At 41.5% G+C, this 16,000-nt stretch overlaps 1 protein-coding gene across 1 annotated transcript; it reads left to right on the top strand.

Moving 5' to 3' along the window:
* Positions 1–246: 246 nt before the first annotated feature.
* On the top strand, positions 247–2,096 carry LOC121483006 (ras GTPase-activating protein-binding protein 1-like). Its single transcript, XM_041741212.1, has one exon. The coding sequence runs from the start codon at positions 262–264 to the stop codon at positions 1,657–1,659; it is 1,398 nt and encodes a 465-aa protein (XP_041597146.1). The 5' UTR covers positions 247–261; the 3' UTR covers positions 1,660–2,096.
* The last annotated feature ends 13,904 nt before the right edge of the window (positions 2,097–16,000 follow it).

Below are 16,000 nucleotides of genomic sequence, written 5' to 3'. Positions count from 1 at the left end.
AATAAATAAACTTTTAAAAAAATGCTTAAAAAAAGAAATTAGAACTAAATCACAAGAAGAAGTTTGGAAGGATTTCAAACACGGAGAGGTTAAGGACCATTCTGCTAAAAGATGAAAGGGTCAACCAGGAAATAAAGGAAGAATTAAAAAGATTCATGGAAACTAATGAGAGGTGCGGACGCAGTTGCGTGAGGGGATTTCGCCGTGGAGCAGAGCTTGTTCCTCTCCCGCTCAGCCGCGCAGGTTGAATTGACCAAAGCAATGGTTATGGAGAAGCCTAGTCCCCTGCTGGTCGGGTGGGAATTTGTGAGACAGTATTATACGCTCCTGAACCAGGCCCCAGACATGCTACACAGATTTTATGGAAAGAACTCTTCTTATGTCCATGGGGGATTGGATTCAAATGGAAAGCCAGCAAATGCAGTCTATGGACAGAAAGAGATCCATAGGAAAGTGATGTCACAAAACTTTACCAATTGCCACACTAAGATTCGCCATGTTGATGCTCATGCCACTCTGAATGATGGTGTGGTGGTCCAGGTGATGGGGTTGCTCTCTAATAACAACCAGGCTTTGAGGAGATTCATGCAGACATTTGTCCTTGCTCCTGAGGGCTCTGTTGCGAATAAGTTCTACGTTCACAATGATATCTTCAGATACCAAGATGAGGTCTTTGGTGGCTTTGTCACTGAGCCTCAGGAGGAATCTGAGGAAGAGGTAGAGGAACCTGAAGAAAGACAGCAGACACCTGAGGTGGTACCTGATGATTCTGGAACTTTCTATGATCAGAGTGTCAGCAATGACTTGGAAGAACATTTAGAGGAACCTGTTGCTGAACCAGAACCTGATCCTGAACCAGAACCAGAGGAAGAACCTGTGTCTGAGATCCAAGAGGAAAAGTCTGAGCCAGTATTGGAAGAAACTGCTCCTGAGGATACTCAGAAGAGTTCTTCTCCAGCACCTAGGGACATAGCTCAGACAGTACAGGAAGACTTGAGGACATTTTCTTGGGCATCTGTGACCAGTAAGAACCTTCCACCCAGTGGAGCTATTCCAGTTACTGGGATACCACCTCATGTTGTTAAAGTACCAGCTTCACAGCCCCACCCGGAATCTAAACCTGAATCTCAGATTCCACCGCAGAGGCCTCAGAGGGATCAAAGAGTGCGAGAACAGACGATAAATATTCCTCCCCAGAGGGGACCCAGACCAATCCGTGAGGCTGGTGAGCAAGGTGACATTGAGCCCCGAAGAATTGTGAGACACCCTGATAGTCACCAACTTTTTATTGGCAATCTACCACATGAAGTGGACAAATCAGAGCTTAAAGATTTTTTTCAAAGTTATGGGAATGTGGTGGAGCTATGCATTAACAGTGGCGGGAAATTACCCAATTTTGGTTTTGTTGTGTTTGATGATTCTGAGCCTGTTCAAAAGGTCCTTAGCAACAGGCCCATCATGTTCAGAGGTGAGGTCCGCCTGAATGTGGAAGAGAAGAAGACTCGAGCTGCCCGCGAAGGGGACGGTCGAGATAACCGCCTGCGGGGACCAGGAGGCCCTCGAGGTGGGCTGGGTGGTGGAATGCGAGGCCCTCCCCGTGGAGGCATGGTGCAGAAACCCGGATTTGGAGTGGGAAGGGGAATCGCTCCAAGGCAGTGAATTGCTCTTCATTGATCTTCACACAGCTCCTGCAGAATGGTGAATTTCTTACACCAGCGTTTGGTATCCTGGAGTTTGACCCTGGTCTATGATAAACTGCTTAAGTTTGTACAATTTTACTTTTTGTGTTAATGATGTGTGCTCCCTCTCCCGCCCTTCCCCCTCCTCACCTTTTAGTCCTTCACTTCCAATTTTGTGGAATGATATTTTAGGAAAAACAGATTTTTAAAGAAGAGAAAAAGACTGAATTTCCTTGCTTTACTTTTGCATATACAGACTGGATTTTTTTTTTTTAACAGCTGTTTCCCCAAAGGAATGTGTCTTGCTTATTACTGACATTTGGTATGTTTCATTCATTGGAATATTTCTTATTTTCTATGTGTTGCAAAAGCCTGTGAGAAACACAGGATTTGATAAACATTTGAAGGCAGGAAAAATCCAAATTGTTTGTTCTTTGAGAGTCATGACTACCTTCTGGTGTGTAGAAATTGCCATTGGAAAAATTGACAGTTCTGATTCTTGCTGGTATGGTTAAAAACTGAATAAAAGGTATTAGTAGAGTTTTTTTTTTTCTTTTGATATGTGATCACCAACAATTACAAACTTAACTGTTTTTACCATTTAAATTGTGAGATAGGTTTTAAATGTCTAGAATGCAACTGATTGAGATTTCTTTTGAAGTAGAGTTTTTTCATGTTTAATTTGTATTTGTAAAAAAAAAACAAAAAAACAAAAACACAAAAAGCCCAAAAAACAAAAAAGAAACCCCCAAATCCAAATAACATAAAACCAGAGCAAAACTGTTGTGCCTTCTATTTATCTTTGATTCCAGCCTTGGCAGTTAAAGGAAAAAAACAAAGTCTAGATTTGTTTTACCAGGTGTAGAGTATGTTGGGATTGAAGAATCCCTCTTTTCCCCTAGTATGTCTTCTGTTCATTTGTTACGCCTTATTCTTAAAATTGAGTCTCAAACTGGAATGCCGTTAAGGACAGATATGCTTCTATGGAGGTCCTTTGACCAAAAGTCCAGCATTTGTATTTTTATTTCAAAACCTGTTCAGATTTCTAATCATAGCCCCATACAAAGGAATATAACTTTATTATTGGACTTTGTGCTCTGGTATCTGCCCGTTTTTTACTTTAAATCATAGCCATATGGTAAATTTTCTATTTTGTTATGGTTCTCTTTTATTGATGGGCATGCAGTGGGTGTTTCTTGGAAATGGCCAATTTTTATTAAAATATTTCTGGAAGAAAAAAAAAGAAACTAATGAGAATGAAGATACAACCGTTCAAAATCTTTGGGATACAGCAAAAGCAGTCCTAGGGAAGTATACATCCCAATACAAGCAGCCATCCAAAAACTGGAAAGAACTCAAATACAAAAGCTAACATTGGGGATCCCTAGATGGTGCAGCGGTTTGGCGCCTGCCTTTGGCACAGGGCGGGATCCTGGAGACCCGGGATCGAATCCCATGTCAGGCTCCCGGTGCATGGAGCCAGCTTCTCCCTCTGCCTGTGTCTCTGCCTCTCTCCCTCTCTCTGTGTGACTATCATAAATAAATAAAGGAAAAAAATATTTTAAAAAAAGCTAACCTTACACCTAAGAGAGGTAGAGAAAAAATAACAAATAGATCCTACACCCAGCAGAAGAAGAGAGTTAATAAAGATTCGAGCAGAACTCAATGGAATCGAGACCAGAAGAACTGTGGAAGATCAATAAAACCAGGAGTTGGTTCTTTGAAAGAATTAATAAGATAGATAAACCATTATCCAGCCTTATTAAAAAGAAGAGGGAGAAGACTCAAATTAATAAAATCATGAATGAGAAAGGAGAGATCACTACCAACATCAAGGAAATACAAACGATTTTAAAAACATATTATGGACAGCTATATGCCAATAAATTAGGCAATCTAGAAGAAATGGACGCATTCCTGGAAAGCCACAAACTACCAAACCTAGAACAGGAAGAAATAGAAAACCTGAGCAGGCCAATAACCAGGGAGGAAATTGAAGCAGTCATCATAAAACTACCAAGACACAAGAGTCCAGGGCCAGATGGCTTCCCAGGGGAATTCTATGAAACTTTTAAAGAAGAAACCATACCTATTCTGGTAAAGCTTTTTGGAAAGATAGAAAGAGATGGATTACTTCCAAATTCGTTCTATGAGGCCAGCATCACCTTAATTCCAAAACCAGACAAAGACCCCACCGAAAAGGAGAATTACAGACCAATATCCCTGATGAACATGGATGCAAAAATTCTCAACAAGATACTAGCCAATAGGATCCAACAGTACATTAAGAAAATTATTGACTATGACCAAGTAGGATTTATCCCCGGGACACAAGGCTGGTTCAACACTCGTAAAACAATCAATGTGATTCATCATATCAGCAGGAGAAAAACCAAGAACCATATGATCCTCTCATTAGATGCAGAGAAAGCATTTGACAAAATACAGCATCCATTCCTGATCAAAACTCTTCAGAGTGTAGGGATAGAGGGAACATTCCTCGACATCTTAAAAGCCATCTACAAAAAGCCCACAGCAAATATCATTCTCAATGGGGAAGCACTGGGAGCCTTTCCCCTAAGATCAGGAATAAGACAGGGAGGTCCACTCTCACCACTGCTATTCAACATAGTACTGGAAGTCCTAGCCTGAGCAATCAGACAACAAAAAGACATTAAAGGCATTCAAATTGGCAAAGAAGAAGTCAAACTCTCCGTCTTCACTGATGACATGACACTCTACATTGAAAACCCAGAAGCCTCCACCCCAAGATTGCTAGAACTCATGCAGCAATTTGGTAGCATTGCAGGATACAAAATCAATGCCCAGAAATCAATGGCATTTCTATACACCAACAATGAGACTGAAGAAAGAGAAATTAAGGAGTCAATCCCATTTACAATTGCACCCAAAAGCATAAGATACCTAGGAATAAACCTAACCAAAGAGGTAAAGGATCTATATCCTAAAAACTATGGAACACTTCTGAAAGAAATTGAGGACGACACAAAAAGATGGAAAAATATTCCATGCTCATGGATTGGCAGAATTAATATTGTGAAAATGTCAATGTTACCCAGGGCAATTTACACGTTTAATGCAATCCCTATCAAAATACCATGGACTGTCTTCAGAGAGTTAGAACAAATTATTTTAAGATTTGTGTGGAATCAGAAAAGACCCAGAATAGCCAGGGGAATTTTAAAAAAGAAAACCATAGCTGGGAGCATTACAATGCCAGATTTCAGGTTGTACTACAAAGCTGTGGTCATCAAGACAGTGTGGTACTGGCACAAAAACAGACACATAGATCAATGGAACAGAATAGAGAACCCAGAAGTGGACCCTCAACTTTATGGTCAACTAATATTCGATAAAGGAGGAAAGACTATCCATTGGAAGAAAGACAGTCTCTTCAATAAATGGTGCTGGGAAAATTGGACATCCACATGCAGAAGAATGAAACTAGACCACTCTCTTGCACCATACACAAAGATAAACTCAAAATGGATGAAAGGTCTAAATGTGAGACAAGGTTCCATCAAAATGCTAGAGGAGAACACAGGCAACACCCTTTTTTAACTCAGCCACAGTAACTTCTTGCAAGATACATCCACGAAGGCAAAACAAACAAAAGCAAAAATGAACTATTGGGACTTCATCAAGATAAGAAGCTTTTGCACAGCAAAGGATACAGTCAACAAAACTCAAAGACAACCTACAGAATGGGAGAAGATATTTGCAAATGACCTATCAGATAAAGGGTTAGTTTCCAAGAGCTGTAAAGAGCTTATTAAACTGAACAGCAAAGAAAGAAACAATCCAATCATGCAATGGGCAAAAGACATGAACAGAAATCTCACAGAGGAAGACATCGACATGGCCAACATGCACATGAGAAAATGCTCTGCATCACTTGCCATCAGGGAAATACAAATCAGAACCCCAATGAGATACCACCTCACTCCAGTGAGAATGGGGAAAATTAACAAGGCAGGAAACCACAAATGTTGGAGAGGATGCGGAGAAAAGGGAACCCTCTTACACATTTGGTGGGAATGTGAACTGGTGCAGCCACTCTGGAAAACTGTGTGGAGGTTCCTCAAAGAGTTAAAAATAGACCTTCCCTACAACCCAGCAATTGCACTTTTGGGGATTTACCCCAAAGATTCAGATGCAATGAAACGCCGGGACACCTGCACCCCTATGTTTATAGCAGCAATGTCCACAATAGCCAAACTGTGGAAGGAGCCTCGGTGTCCATCGAAAGATGAATGGATAAAGAACATGTGGTTTATGTATACAATGGAATATTCCTCAGCCATTAGAAACGACAAATACCCACCCTTTGCTTCAACGTGGATGGAACTGGAGGGTATTATGCTGAGTGAAGTAAGTCAATCGGAGAAGGACAAACATATATGTTCTCATTCATTTGGGGAATATAAATAATAGTGAAAGGGAATATAAGGGAAGGGAGAACAAATGTGTGGGAAATATCAGGAAGGGAGACAGAACATAAAGGCTCCAAACTCTGGGAAACGACCTAGGGGTGGTGGAAGTGGAGGAGGGCGTGGGGTGGGAGTGAATGGGTGACGTGCACTGAGGGGGGCACTTGACGGGATGAGCACTGGGTGTTATTCTGTATGTTGGTAAATTGAACACCAATAAAAAATAAATTTATTTTTTAAAAAAAGGCAGATAGAACATAAAGAGTGCTAACTCTGGGAAATGAACTAGGGGTGGTGGAAGGGGAGGAGGGCGGGGGGGGGGTGAATGGGTCACGGGCACTGAGGTGGGCACTTGACGGGATGAGCACTGGGTGTTATTCTGTATGTTGGCAAATGAACAGCAATAAAAAATAAATTTATTATTAAAAAAGTATTTCCTTCCTTTGATAACCCGAATAGTATTCCATTGTATGTGTATATTACAATTTATTCATCCATTCACCTGTTATTGCACATTAGGGTTACTTCCACCTTTGGACTATTGTGAATAATGCCTCCATGAGAATGGGTATACAAATAAATTTCAAAGATCCTGCTTTAAATTTTTATGGGTATGACCCAGAAAAAGAATTAATCGATCACATAGTAATTCTATGCATGATTTTTTTAGGAAACACCAAAATGTTTTCCATAGTGGCTACACCATTTGACATTTTCACCAACAGTGCACAAGGGTTTCAGTATCACCACTTCTTTGCCAACACTTGTTATAATTATTTTTTGACATGCATCAAATTATTTTTGCTGTTTCTTCACAGTAGTTTTTAAAACTGAGGTATAATTGGGGTGCCTGGGTGCTTAGTCGGTTAGCATCTGCCTTGGGTTCAGGTCATGATCCCTGGGTTATGGGATTTAGCCCAGCATCAGGCTCTCTGCTCAGCAGGGAGTCTGCTTCTTCCTCTCCCTCTGCCCCTTCCCCCAATCCTATCTCAAACAAATTATAACATCTTATATTAGCTTCAGTTGTACAAAATAATGATTTTATACTTATACATACCGCAAAATGATCACCACAATAATGTCACTTAATATTTATCACCATACATACTTACAGAATTAATTTTCTTGTCAAGAGAACTTTTGAGATCTACTCTATTAGCAACCATCAAATTGGTACTACAGTATTTTTAAGTATATTCGACAAGTCATACATTATGTACTCATGATCTGATTTTGTTTCAAGTTTTATTAATTTAGGTTCTTTTTTAAATTTAAAATCAATTAATTAACATATAGTGTATTATTAACTTGAGAGGCAAAGTTATGTGATTCACCAGTTGAATGTAACACTCAGTGCTCATTGCATCAAGTGCCCTCTGTAATGCTTAGCACCCAGTAACCACGACTCCCCACCCACCACCCCTCCAGAAACCTTTAGTTTCTTTTCTTTTCTTTTTTTTTTTTTTAAATCTTTAATCTTTTTTTTTTTATTTTTATTTTTATTTATTTATGATAGTCACAGAGAGAGAGAGAGGCAGAGACACAGGCAGAGGGAGAAGCAGGCTCCATGCACCGGGAGCCCGATGTGGGATTCGATCCCGGGTCTCCAGGATCGCGCCCTGGGCCAAAGGCAGGCGCCAAACCGCTGCGCCACCCAGGGATCCCCAAGTTTCTTTTCTATAGTTAAGAATCTCTCATGGTTTGTCTCCTCTGATTTCGTCTTATTTTATTTTTCCCTCATGTGTGTTCTGATTTTTTTAATTAATTAATTAATTAATTAATTTATTCATGAGAAACAAAGAGACAGAGGCAAAGACAGAGGCAGAGACATAGACGAGGACCCTGATGCAGGACTCGATCCCAGGACCCCAGGATTAGGACCTGAGCCAAAGGTAGACGCTCAACTACTGAGACACCCAGGTGCCCCTGTTCATCTGGTTTGTTTTTAAAATTCCACGTACAAGTGAAATCCCATGGTATTTGTCTTTTTCTGACTGACTTGTTCCACTTAGCATAATACACTCTAGTTCCTTACAGGTTGTTGCAAATGTTAAGATTTCAATATTTGATGGTGGAGTAACATTTCATTGTGTATATATGCCACCTCTTCTTACCATTCACCTGTCAATGGACACCTGGACTTTTTCCATAGGTTGGCTATTGTAGACATTGCTGCTATAAACATTGGGGTGCATATGCCACTTCAAATCACTATGTTTGTATCCCGTGGAAAAATATCAATAACTTCATTGCTGGGTCAAAGGGAATTAGACATTTTAATATTTTGAGGAATCTCTTTACTGTTTTCCAGAGTGGCTGTACCAGTTTGCATTCCCAATGGTTCCCCTTTCTCCACATCATCACCAACATCTGTCATTTCCTGACTTGTTAATTTTAGCCATTCTGCTTTGTGTGAGGTGGTATCTCATTGTGGTTTTGATCTCTATTTCCCTGATGCAAAGTGATGTTGAGCATTTTTTACATGTGTCTGTTGGCGATTTGTATGTCTTCATTGGAGGAATGTATGTTCATTTCTTCTACCCATTTCTTGAATGGAATATTTGGATTTTTGGGTGTTGAGTTTGATAAGTTCTATTTTTATGTATATATTTATTGGAGTTCCATTTGCCAAAATATACTATAACACCCAGTGCTCATCCTGTCAAGTACCCCCCTCAGTGCCCCTCACCCAGTGACCCTATTCCCCCACCAACCTACCCTTCAATTACCCCTGGTTCATTTCCCAGAGTAAGGAGTTTCTCATGTTTTGACACCCCCTCTAATTTTTCCCACTTATTTTCTCTCCTTTCCCTATAATCCCTATCACTATGTTTTATATTCCCAGTCTGAGGGAAACCATATAACGATTGTCCTTCTCCGACCGACTTACTTCACTCAGAAAAACACCCTACAGTCCCATCCACGTCGAAAAACTCGTGGGTATTCATTGTTTCTAAGGGCTGAGTAATAGTCCGTTGTATATATAGACCACACCTTCTTTATCCATTCATCTTTCTATGAATACCATGGCTCCTTCCACAGTTTGGCTATTGTGGACATTGCTGCTAAAAACATCAGGGTGCAGGGGTCTCGGTTTTTCACTGCATCTGTATCTTTGGGGTAAATCCACAACAGTGCAATTGCTGGGTCGTAGGGTAGCTCTATTTTTAACTCTTTGAAGAAACTCCAAACACTTTACCAGAGTGGTTGTACAGTTCATATTCTCACCAACAGTGCAAGAAGATTTCACTTTATCCACATTCTCTCCAACATTTGTTATTTCCTGTCTTACTAATTTTCTTTTTTTAATAAATTTATTTTTTATTGGTGTTCAATTTGCCAACATATAGAATAACACCCAGTGCTCATCCCATCAAGTTCCCCCCTCAATGCCTGTCACCCAGTCACCCAACCCCCCACCCACCTCCCCTTCCACCACCCATAGTTTGTTTCCCAGAGTTAGGAGTCTTTCATGTTCTGTCTCCCTTTCTGATATTTCCCACACATTTCTTCTGCTTTCCCTTTATTCCCTTTCATTATTTTTTAAATACTCCAAATGAATGAGACCATATACTGTTTCTACTTCTCCGATTGACTTATTTCACTCTGCATAAATACCCTCCAGTTCCATCGACATCGAAGCAAATGGTGGGTATTTGTCGTTTCTAATGGCTGAGGAATATTCCATTGTATACATATACCACATCTTCCTTATCTATTCATCTTTCGTTGGACACCGAGGCGCCTTCCACAGTTTGGCTATTGTGGACATTGCTGCTATAAACATCGGGGCGCAGGTGTCCCGGCGTTTCATTGCATCTGTATTTTTGCGGTAAATCCCAGCAGTGCAATTGCTGGGTCGACAGGCAGATCTATTTTTAACTCTTTGAGGAATCTCCACACAGTTTTCCAGAGTGGCTGCACAAGTTCACATTCCCACTAACAGTGCAGGAGGGTTCCCCTTTCTCCACATCCTCTCCAACATTTGATGTTTCCTGTCTTATTAATTTTCACCATTCTCACTGGTGTGAGGTGGTATCTCATTGTGGATTTGACTTGTATTTCCCTTATAGCAAGGGATGCGGAGCATTTCCTCATGTGATTGTTGGCCATGTCTACGTGTTTCTTTTTTTAAAAAAATAAATTAATTTTTTATTGGTGTTCAATTTACCAACATACAGAATAACACCCAGTGCTCATCCCGTCAAGTGTCCCCCTCAGTGTCTGTCACCCATTCCCACCCCCCCGCCCTCCTCCCCTTCCACCACCCCTAGTTCGTTTCCCAGAGTTAGGAGTCTTTTTTTTTTAATTTTTATTTTATTTTTATTTATTATTTTTCTTTTTTAATAAATTAATTTTTATTGGTGTTCAATTTACCAACATACAGAAAAACACCCAGTGCTCATCCCATCAAGTGTCCCCCTCAGTGCCCGTCACCCATTCACCCCCACCCTCCACCCTCCTCTCCTTCCACCACCCCTAGTTCGTTTCCCAGAGTTAGGAGCCTTTATGTTCTGTCTCCCTTCCTGATATTTCCCACACATTTCTTCTCCCTTCCCTTATATTCCCTTTCACTATTATTTATATTCCCCAAATGAATGAAAACATATAATGTTTGTCCTTCTCCGATTGACTTATTTCACTCAGCATAATATCCTCCAGTTCCATCCATGTCGAAGCAAATGGTGGGTATTTGTCGTTTCTAATGGCTGAGGAATATTCCATTGTATACATAAACCACATGTTCTTTATCCATTCATCTTTCGATGGACACTGAGGCTCCTTCCACAGTTTGGCTATTGTGGACATTGCTGCTATAAACATAGGGGTGCAGGTGTCCCGGCGTTTCATTGCATCTGTATTTTTGCGGTAAATCTCCAGCAGTGCAATTGCTGGGTCGTAGGGCAGATCTATTTTTAACTCTTTGAGGAACCTCCACACAGATTTCCAGAGTGGCTGCACCAGTTCACATTCCCACCAACAGTGCAGGCGAGTTCCCCTTTCTCCACATCCTCTCCAACATTTGTTGTATCCTGTGTTATTAATTTCCACCATTCTCAATGGTGTGAGGTGGTATCTCATTGTGGATTTGATTGTGTATTTCCCTGAAGGCCAGTGATGCGGAGCATTTCCTCATATGATTGGCCATGTCTATGCCTTTCTTGGTGAAATTTCTGTTCATGTCTTTTGCCCATTTCATAATTGGATTGTTTGTTTCTTTGCTGTTGAGTTAATAAGTTCTATGTAGATCTTGGATACTAGCCCTTTATCCGATGTGATTTGCAAATAATTCTCCCATTCTTTAGGTTACCTTTGGTTTTGTTTGCTGTTTCTTTTGCTGTGCAGAACCTTTTTATCTTGGGCAGTCCGAGTGGCTCAGCAGTTTAGCGCCACCTTCAGTGTGATCCTGGAGACCCAGGATCGAGTCCCACGTGGGGCTCCCTACATGGAGCCTGCTTCTCCCTCTGGCTGTGTCTCTGCCTCTCTCTCTCTCTCTGTCTCTGTCTCTCATGAATAAAGTCTTTAAGAAATTAAAAAAAAACCTTTTTATCTTGATGATCTCCCAATAGTTCATTTTTGCTTTTGTTTCTCTTGCCTTCATAGATGTATCTTGCAAGAAGTTGCTGTGGCCAAGTTCAAAAAGGGTGTAGCCCATGTTCTCCTCTAGGATTTTATTTTATGTTATTTTTTTAATTTTTATTTATTTATGATAGTCACAGAGAGAGAGAGAGAGGCAGAGACACAGGCAGAGGAAGAAGCAGGCTCCATGCACCGGGAGGCCGATGTGGGATTCGATCCCGGGTCTCCAGGATCGCGCCCTGGGCCAAAGGCAGGCGCCAAACCACTGCGCCACCCAGGGATCCCTCCTCTAGGATTTTAATGGATTCTTATCTCACATTTATTTTGAGTTTATCTTTGTGTATGGTGTAAGAGAATGGACTTGTTTCATTCTTCTGCATGTGGATGTCCAATTTCCCCAGCACCATTTATGAAGAGACTGTCCTTTTTCCAGTGGATAGTCTTTCCTGCGTGGTTGAATATTAGTTGACCATAGAGTTGAGGGGCCATTTCTGGTTCTCTACTCTGTTCCATTAATCTATGTGTCTGTTTTTGTGCCAGTACCACACTCTCTTGATGATCACAGCTTTGGAGTAGAAATTGAAATCTGGCATTGTGGGCAGCCCCCGTGGTGCAGCGGCTTAGCACCACCTACAGCCCAGGGTGTGATCCTGGAGACCCGGGATCGAGTCCCATGTTGGGCTCCATGCATGGAGCCTGCTTCTCCTTCTGCCTTTGTCTCTTCCTCTCTCTCTCTCTGAATGAATAAATTAAAAAATAATATTAAAAAAAAAAAGAAATCCGGCATTGTGAAGCCCCTGGCTCTGGTTTTCTTTTTCAATATTCCACTGGTTTTTCGGGGTCTTTTCTGATTCCACACAAATCTTAAGAATATTTGATCCAACTCTGTGAAGAATGTCCACGGTATTTTGATAGGGACTGCATTGAATGTGTAAATTGCCCTGGGTAGCATGGATATTTTCACAATATTAATTCTTCCAATCCATGAGCATGGAATATTTTTCCATCTGATTGTGTCTTCCTCAATTTCAGAAGTGTTCTGTAGTTTTTAGGGAATAGGTACTTTACCTCTTTGGTTAGGTTTATTCCGATAGATCTTATGCTTTGGGTGCAATTATAAATGGGATTGATTCCTTATTTTCTCTTTCTTCAGTCTCATTGTCAGGGTATAGAAATGCCACTAGTTTCTGAGCATTGATTTTGTATCCTGCCACATTGCCAAATTGCTGTATGTGTTCTGGCAATCTTGAAGTGGAGTCTTTTGAGTTTTCTATGTACACTATCATGTCATCTGCGACGAGGGAGAGTTTGACTTCTTCTTTTTGGTGTATTTTTTATTGGAGCTCGGCTTGCTAACATATAGCATAACACCCACTGCTCATCCCGTCCAGTGCCCCCCTCAGTGCGTGGCACTCAGTCACCCCAACACCCGCCACCTGTCTTCCACCACCTTTGTTTGTCTCCCAGAGTTAGGTGACTCTCATGTTCTGTCACCCTCACTGATATTTCCCGCTCATTTTCTCTCATTTCCACTTTATTCCCTTTCATTACTTTTTATATTAGCCCCTATGATTGAGACCATATAATGTTTGTCCTTCTCTGATGTACTTACTTCACTCAGCATAATACCCTCCAGTTCCATCTACGTCAAAACAAATGGTGGGGGGATCCCTGGGTGGCGCAGTGGTTTGGCGCCTGCCTTTGGCCCAGGGCGCGATCCTGGAGACCCGGGATCGAATCCCACATCGGGCTCCCGGTGCATGGAGCCTGCTTCTCCCTCTGCCTGTGTCTCTGCCTCTCTCTCTCTCTCTCTCTCTCTCTGTGACTATCATAAATAAATTAAAAAAAAAAAAAAAACAAATGGTGGGTATTTGTCATTTTTATTGGCTGAGGAATATTCCATTGTATACATAAACCACATCTTCTTTATCCATTCATCTTTCGATGGACACCGAGGCTCCTTCCACAATTTGGCTATTGTGGACATTGCTGCTATAAACATTGGGGTGCAGGTTCCCCATTGTTTCACTGCATCTGTATCCTTGGGATAAATCTCCACCAGTGCAATGGCTGGGTCATAGGGCAGGTCTATTTTTAACTCTTTGAGGAACCTCCACACAGTTTTCCAGAGTGGCTGCACCAGTTCACATTCCCACCAACAGTGCAAGAGGGTTCCCCTTTCTCCACATCCTCTCCAACATTTGTTGTTTCCACCATTCTCACTGGTGTGAGGTGGTATCTCATTGTGGTTTTGATTTGTATTTCCCTGAAGGCCAGTGATACGGAGCATTTTCTCATGTGCTTGTTGGCCATGTCTAAGTCTTCACTGTGAAATTTCTGTTCATGTCTTTTGCCCATTTCATGATTGGATTATTTGTTTCTTTGCTGTTGAGTTTAATAAGTTCTTTATAGATCTTGATTACTAGCCCTTTATCTGATAGGTCATTTGCAAATATCTTCTTCCATTCTGTAGGTTATCTTTTAGATTTGTTGGCTGTTTTTTTGGCTGTGCAGAAGCTTTTTATCTTGATGAAGTCCCAATAATTCATTTTTGCTTTTGTTTCTCTTGCCTTCATGGATGTATCTTGCAAGAAGTTGCTGTGGCCAAGTTCAAAGAGGGTGTTGCCTGTGTTCTCCTCTAGGATTTTGATGGAATTTTGTCTCACATTGAGATCTTTCATCCATTTTGAGTTTATCTTTGTGTATGGTGTCAGGTAATGGTCTAGTTTCATTCTTGTGCATGTGGATGTCCAATTTTCCCAGAACCATTTATTGAAGAGACTGTCTTTTTTTCCAGTTGATAGTCTTTCCTGCTTTGTCGAATATAAGTTGACTATAAAGTTGAGGGTCCACTTCTGGATTCTCTATTCTGTTCCACTGATCTATGTATCTGTGTTTGTGCCAGTACCACACTGTCTTGATGACCACAGCTTTGTAGTACAACCTGAAATCTGCATGTCCTCTACTCTTCAGTGAGCCCTCTGACAAAAGTAACCTATCACTCCTATCTCCCTGGTTTCTGTAAGAGCTCTAGGTTCACCCTGCCTGTACCAAGCATTTTTATCTCAGGCACATGACTGAGATTCAATCCTCCACATATTAGGGACTTCTGGGGTGTGAACCTACACTGTTCCTCCCAGGGGAGGGACATCTTGACACCCTTCTGCCTTTTGCTGAACCCATCCTAGGAAAGCAGTCACACGACCATGCAACAGTTCCCAGTTTATGGCAACACAGAGCAGAAAGTTGCTCCTAGACTCATTCTTCTCAGCCGGCTTCCCTGCTCCTATGTCTGGGAACTCCGCCCCACTCAGGCACCATTCATTCTTCTTGTGACCCACGGGGATCCTGAGACCACTCTGTTACCCTGGGATTCTACCCTGCTTCACCATCTGAGCACCTCTTAGCCAGGCACATCCCTCACTGTAGGAGACTTCTTTTTTTTGGTGGGGGGTGTTTCTTTTTTTTTAATAAGAAATTAATTTTTTATTGGTGTTCAATTTACCAACATACAGAATAACACCCAGTGCTCATCCCGTCAAGTGCCCCCCTCAGTGCCCGTCACCCATTCACCCCCACCCCTGCCCTCCTCCCCTTCCACCACCCCTAGTTCGTTTCCCAGAGTTAGGAGCCTTTATGTTCTGTCTCCCTTCCTGATATTTCCCACACATTTCTTCTCCCTTCCTTTATATTCCCTTTCACTATTATTTATATTCTCCAAATGAATGAGAACATATAATGTTTGTCCTCCTCTGATTGACTTATTTCACTCAGCATAATACTCTCCAGTTCCATCCACGTCGAAGGAAATGGTGGGTATTTGTCGTTTCTAATGGCTGAGGAATATTCCATTTTATACATAAACCACATCTTCTTTATCCATTCGTCTTTCGATGGACACCGAGGCTCCCTCCACAGTTTGGCTATTGTGGACATTGCTGCTAGAAACATCGGGGTGCAGGTGTCCCGGCGTTTCATTGCATCTGAATCTTTGGGGTAAATCCCCAACCGTGCAATTGCTGGGTCGTAGGGAAGGTCTATTTTTAACTCTTTGAGGAACCTTCACACAGTTTTCCAGAGTGGCTGCACCCGTTCACATTCCCACCAACAGGGTAAGAGGGTTCTCTTTTCTCCGCATCCTTTCCAACATTTGTGGTTTCCTGCCTTGTAAATTTTCCCCATTCTCACTGGTGTGAGGTGGTATCTCATTGTGGTTTTGATTTGTATTTCCCTGATGGCAAGTGAAGCAGAGCATTTTCTCATGTGCATGTTGGCCATGTCTATGTCTTC

Source organism: Vulpes lagopus, chromosome X (assembly GCF_018345385.1).
Source record: "Vulpes lagopus strain Blue_001 chromosome X, ASM1834538v1, whole genome shotgun sequence".
Classification (NCBI taxonomy): Eukaryota; Metazoa; Chordata; class Mammalia; order Carnivora; family Canidae; genus Vulpes; species Vulpes lagopus.
Note: the sequence above shows the minus strand (reverse complement) of the source record. Positions and strands in the feature narration are given on the sequence as shown.

Coding starts and splice junctions, on each gene's coding strand:
- LOC121483006 (XM_041741212.1), top strand. CDS start 262: ATGGTTATGGAGAAGCCTAGTCCCCTGCTGGTCGGGTGGGAATTTGTG.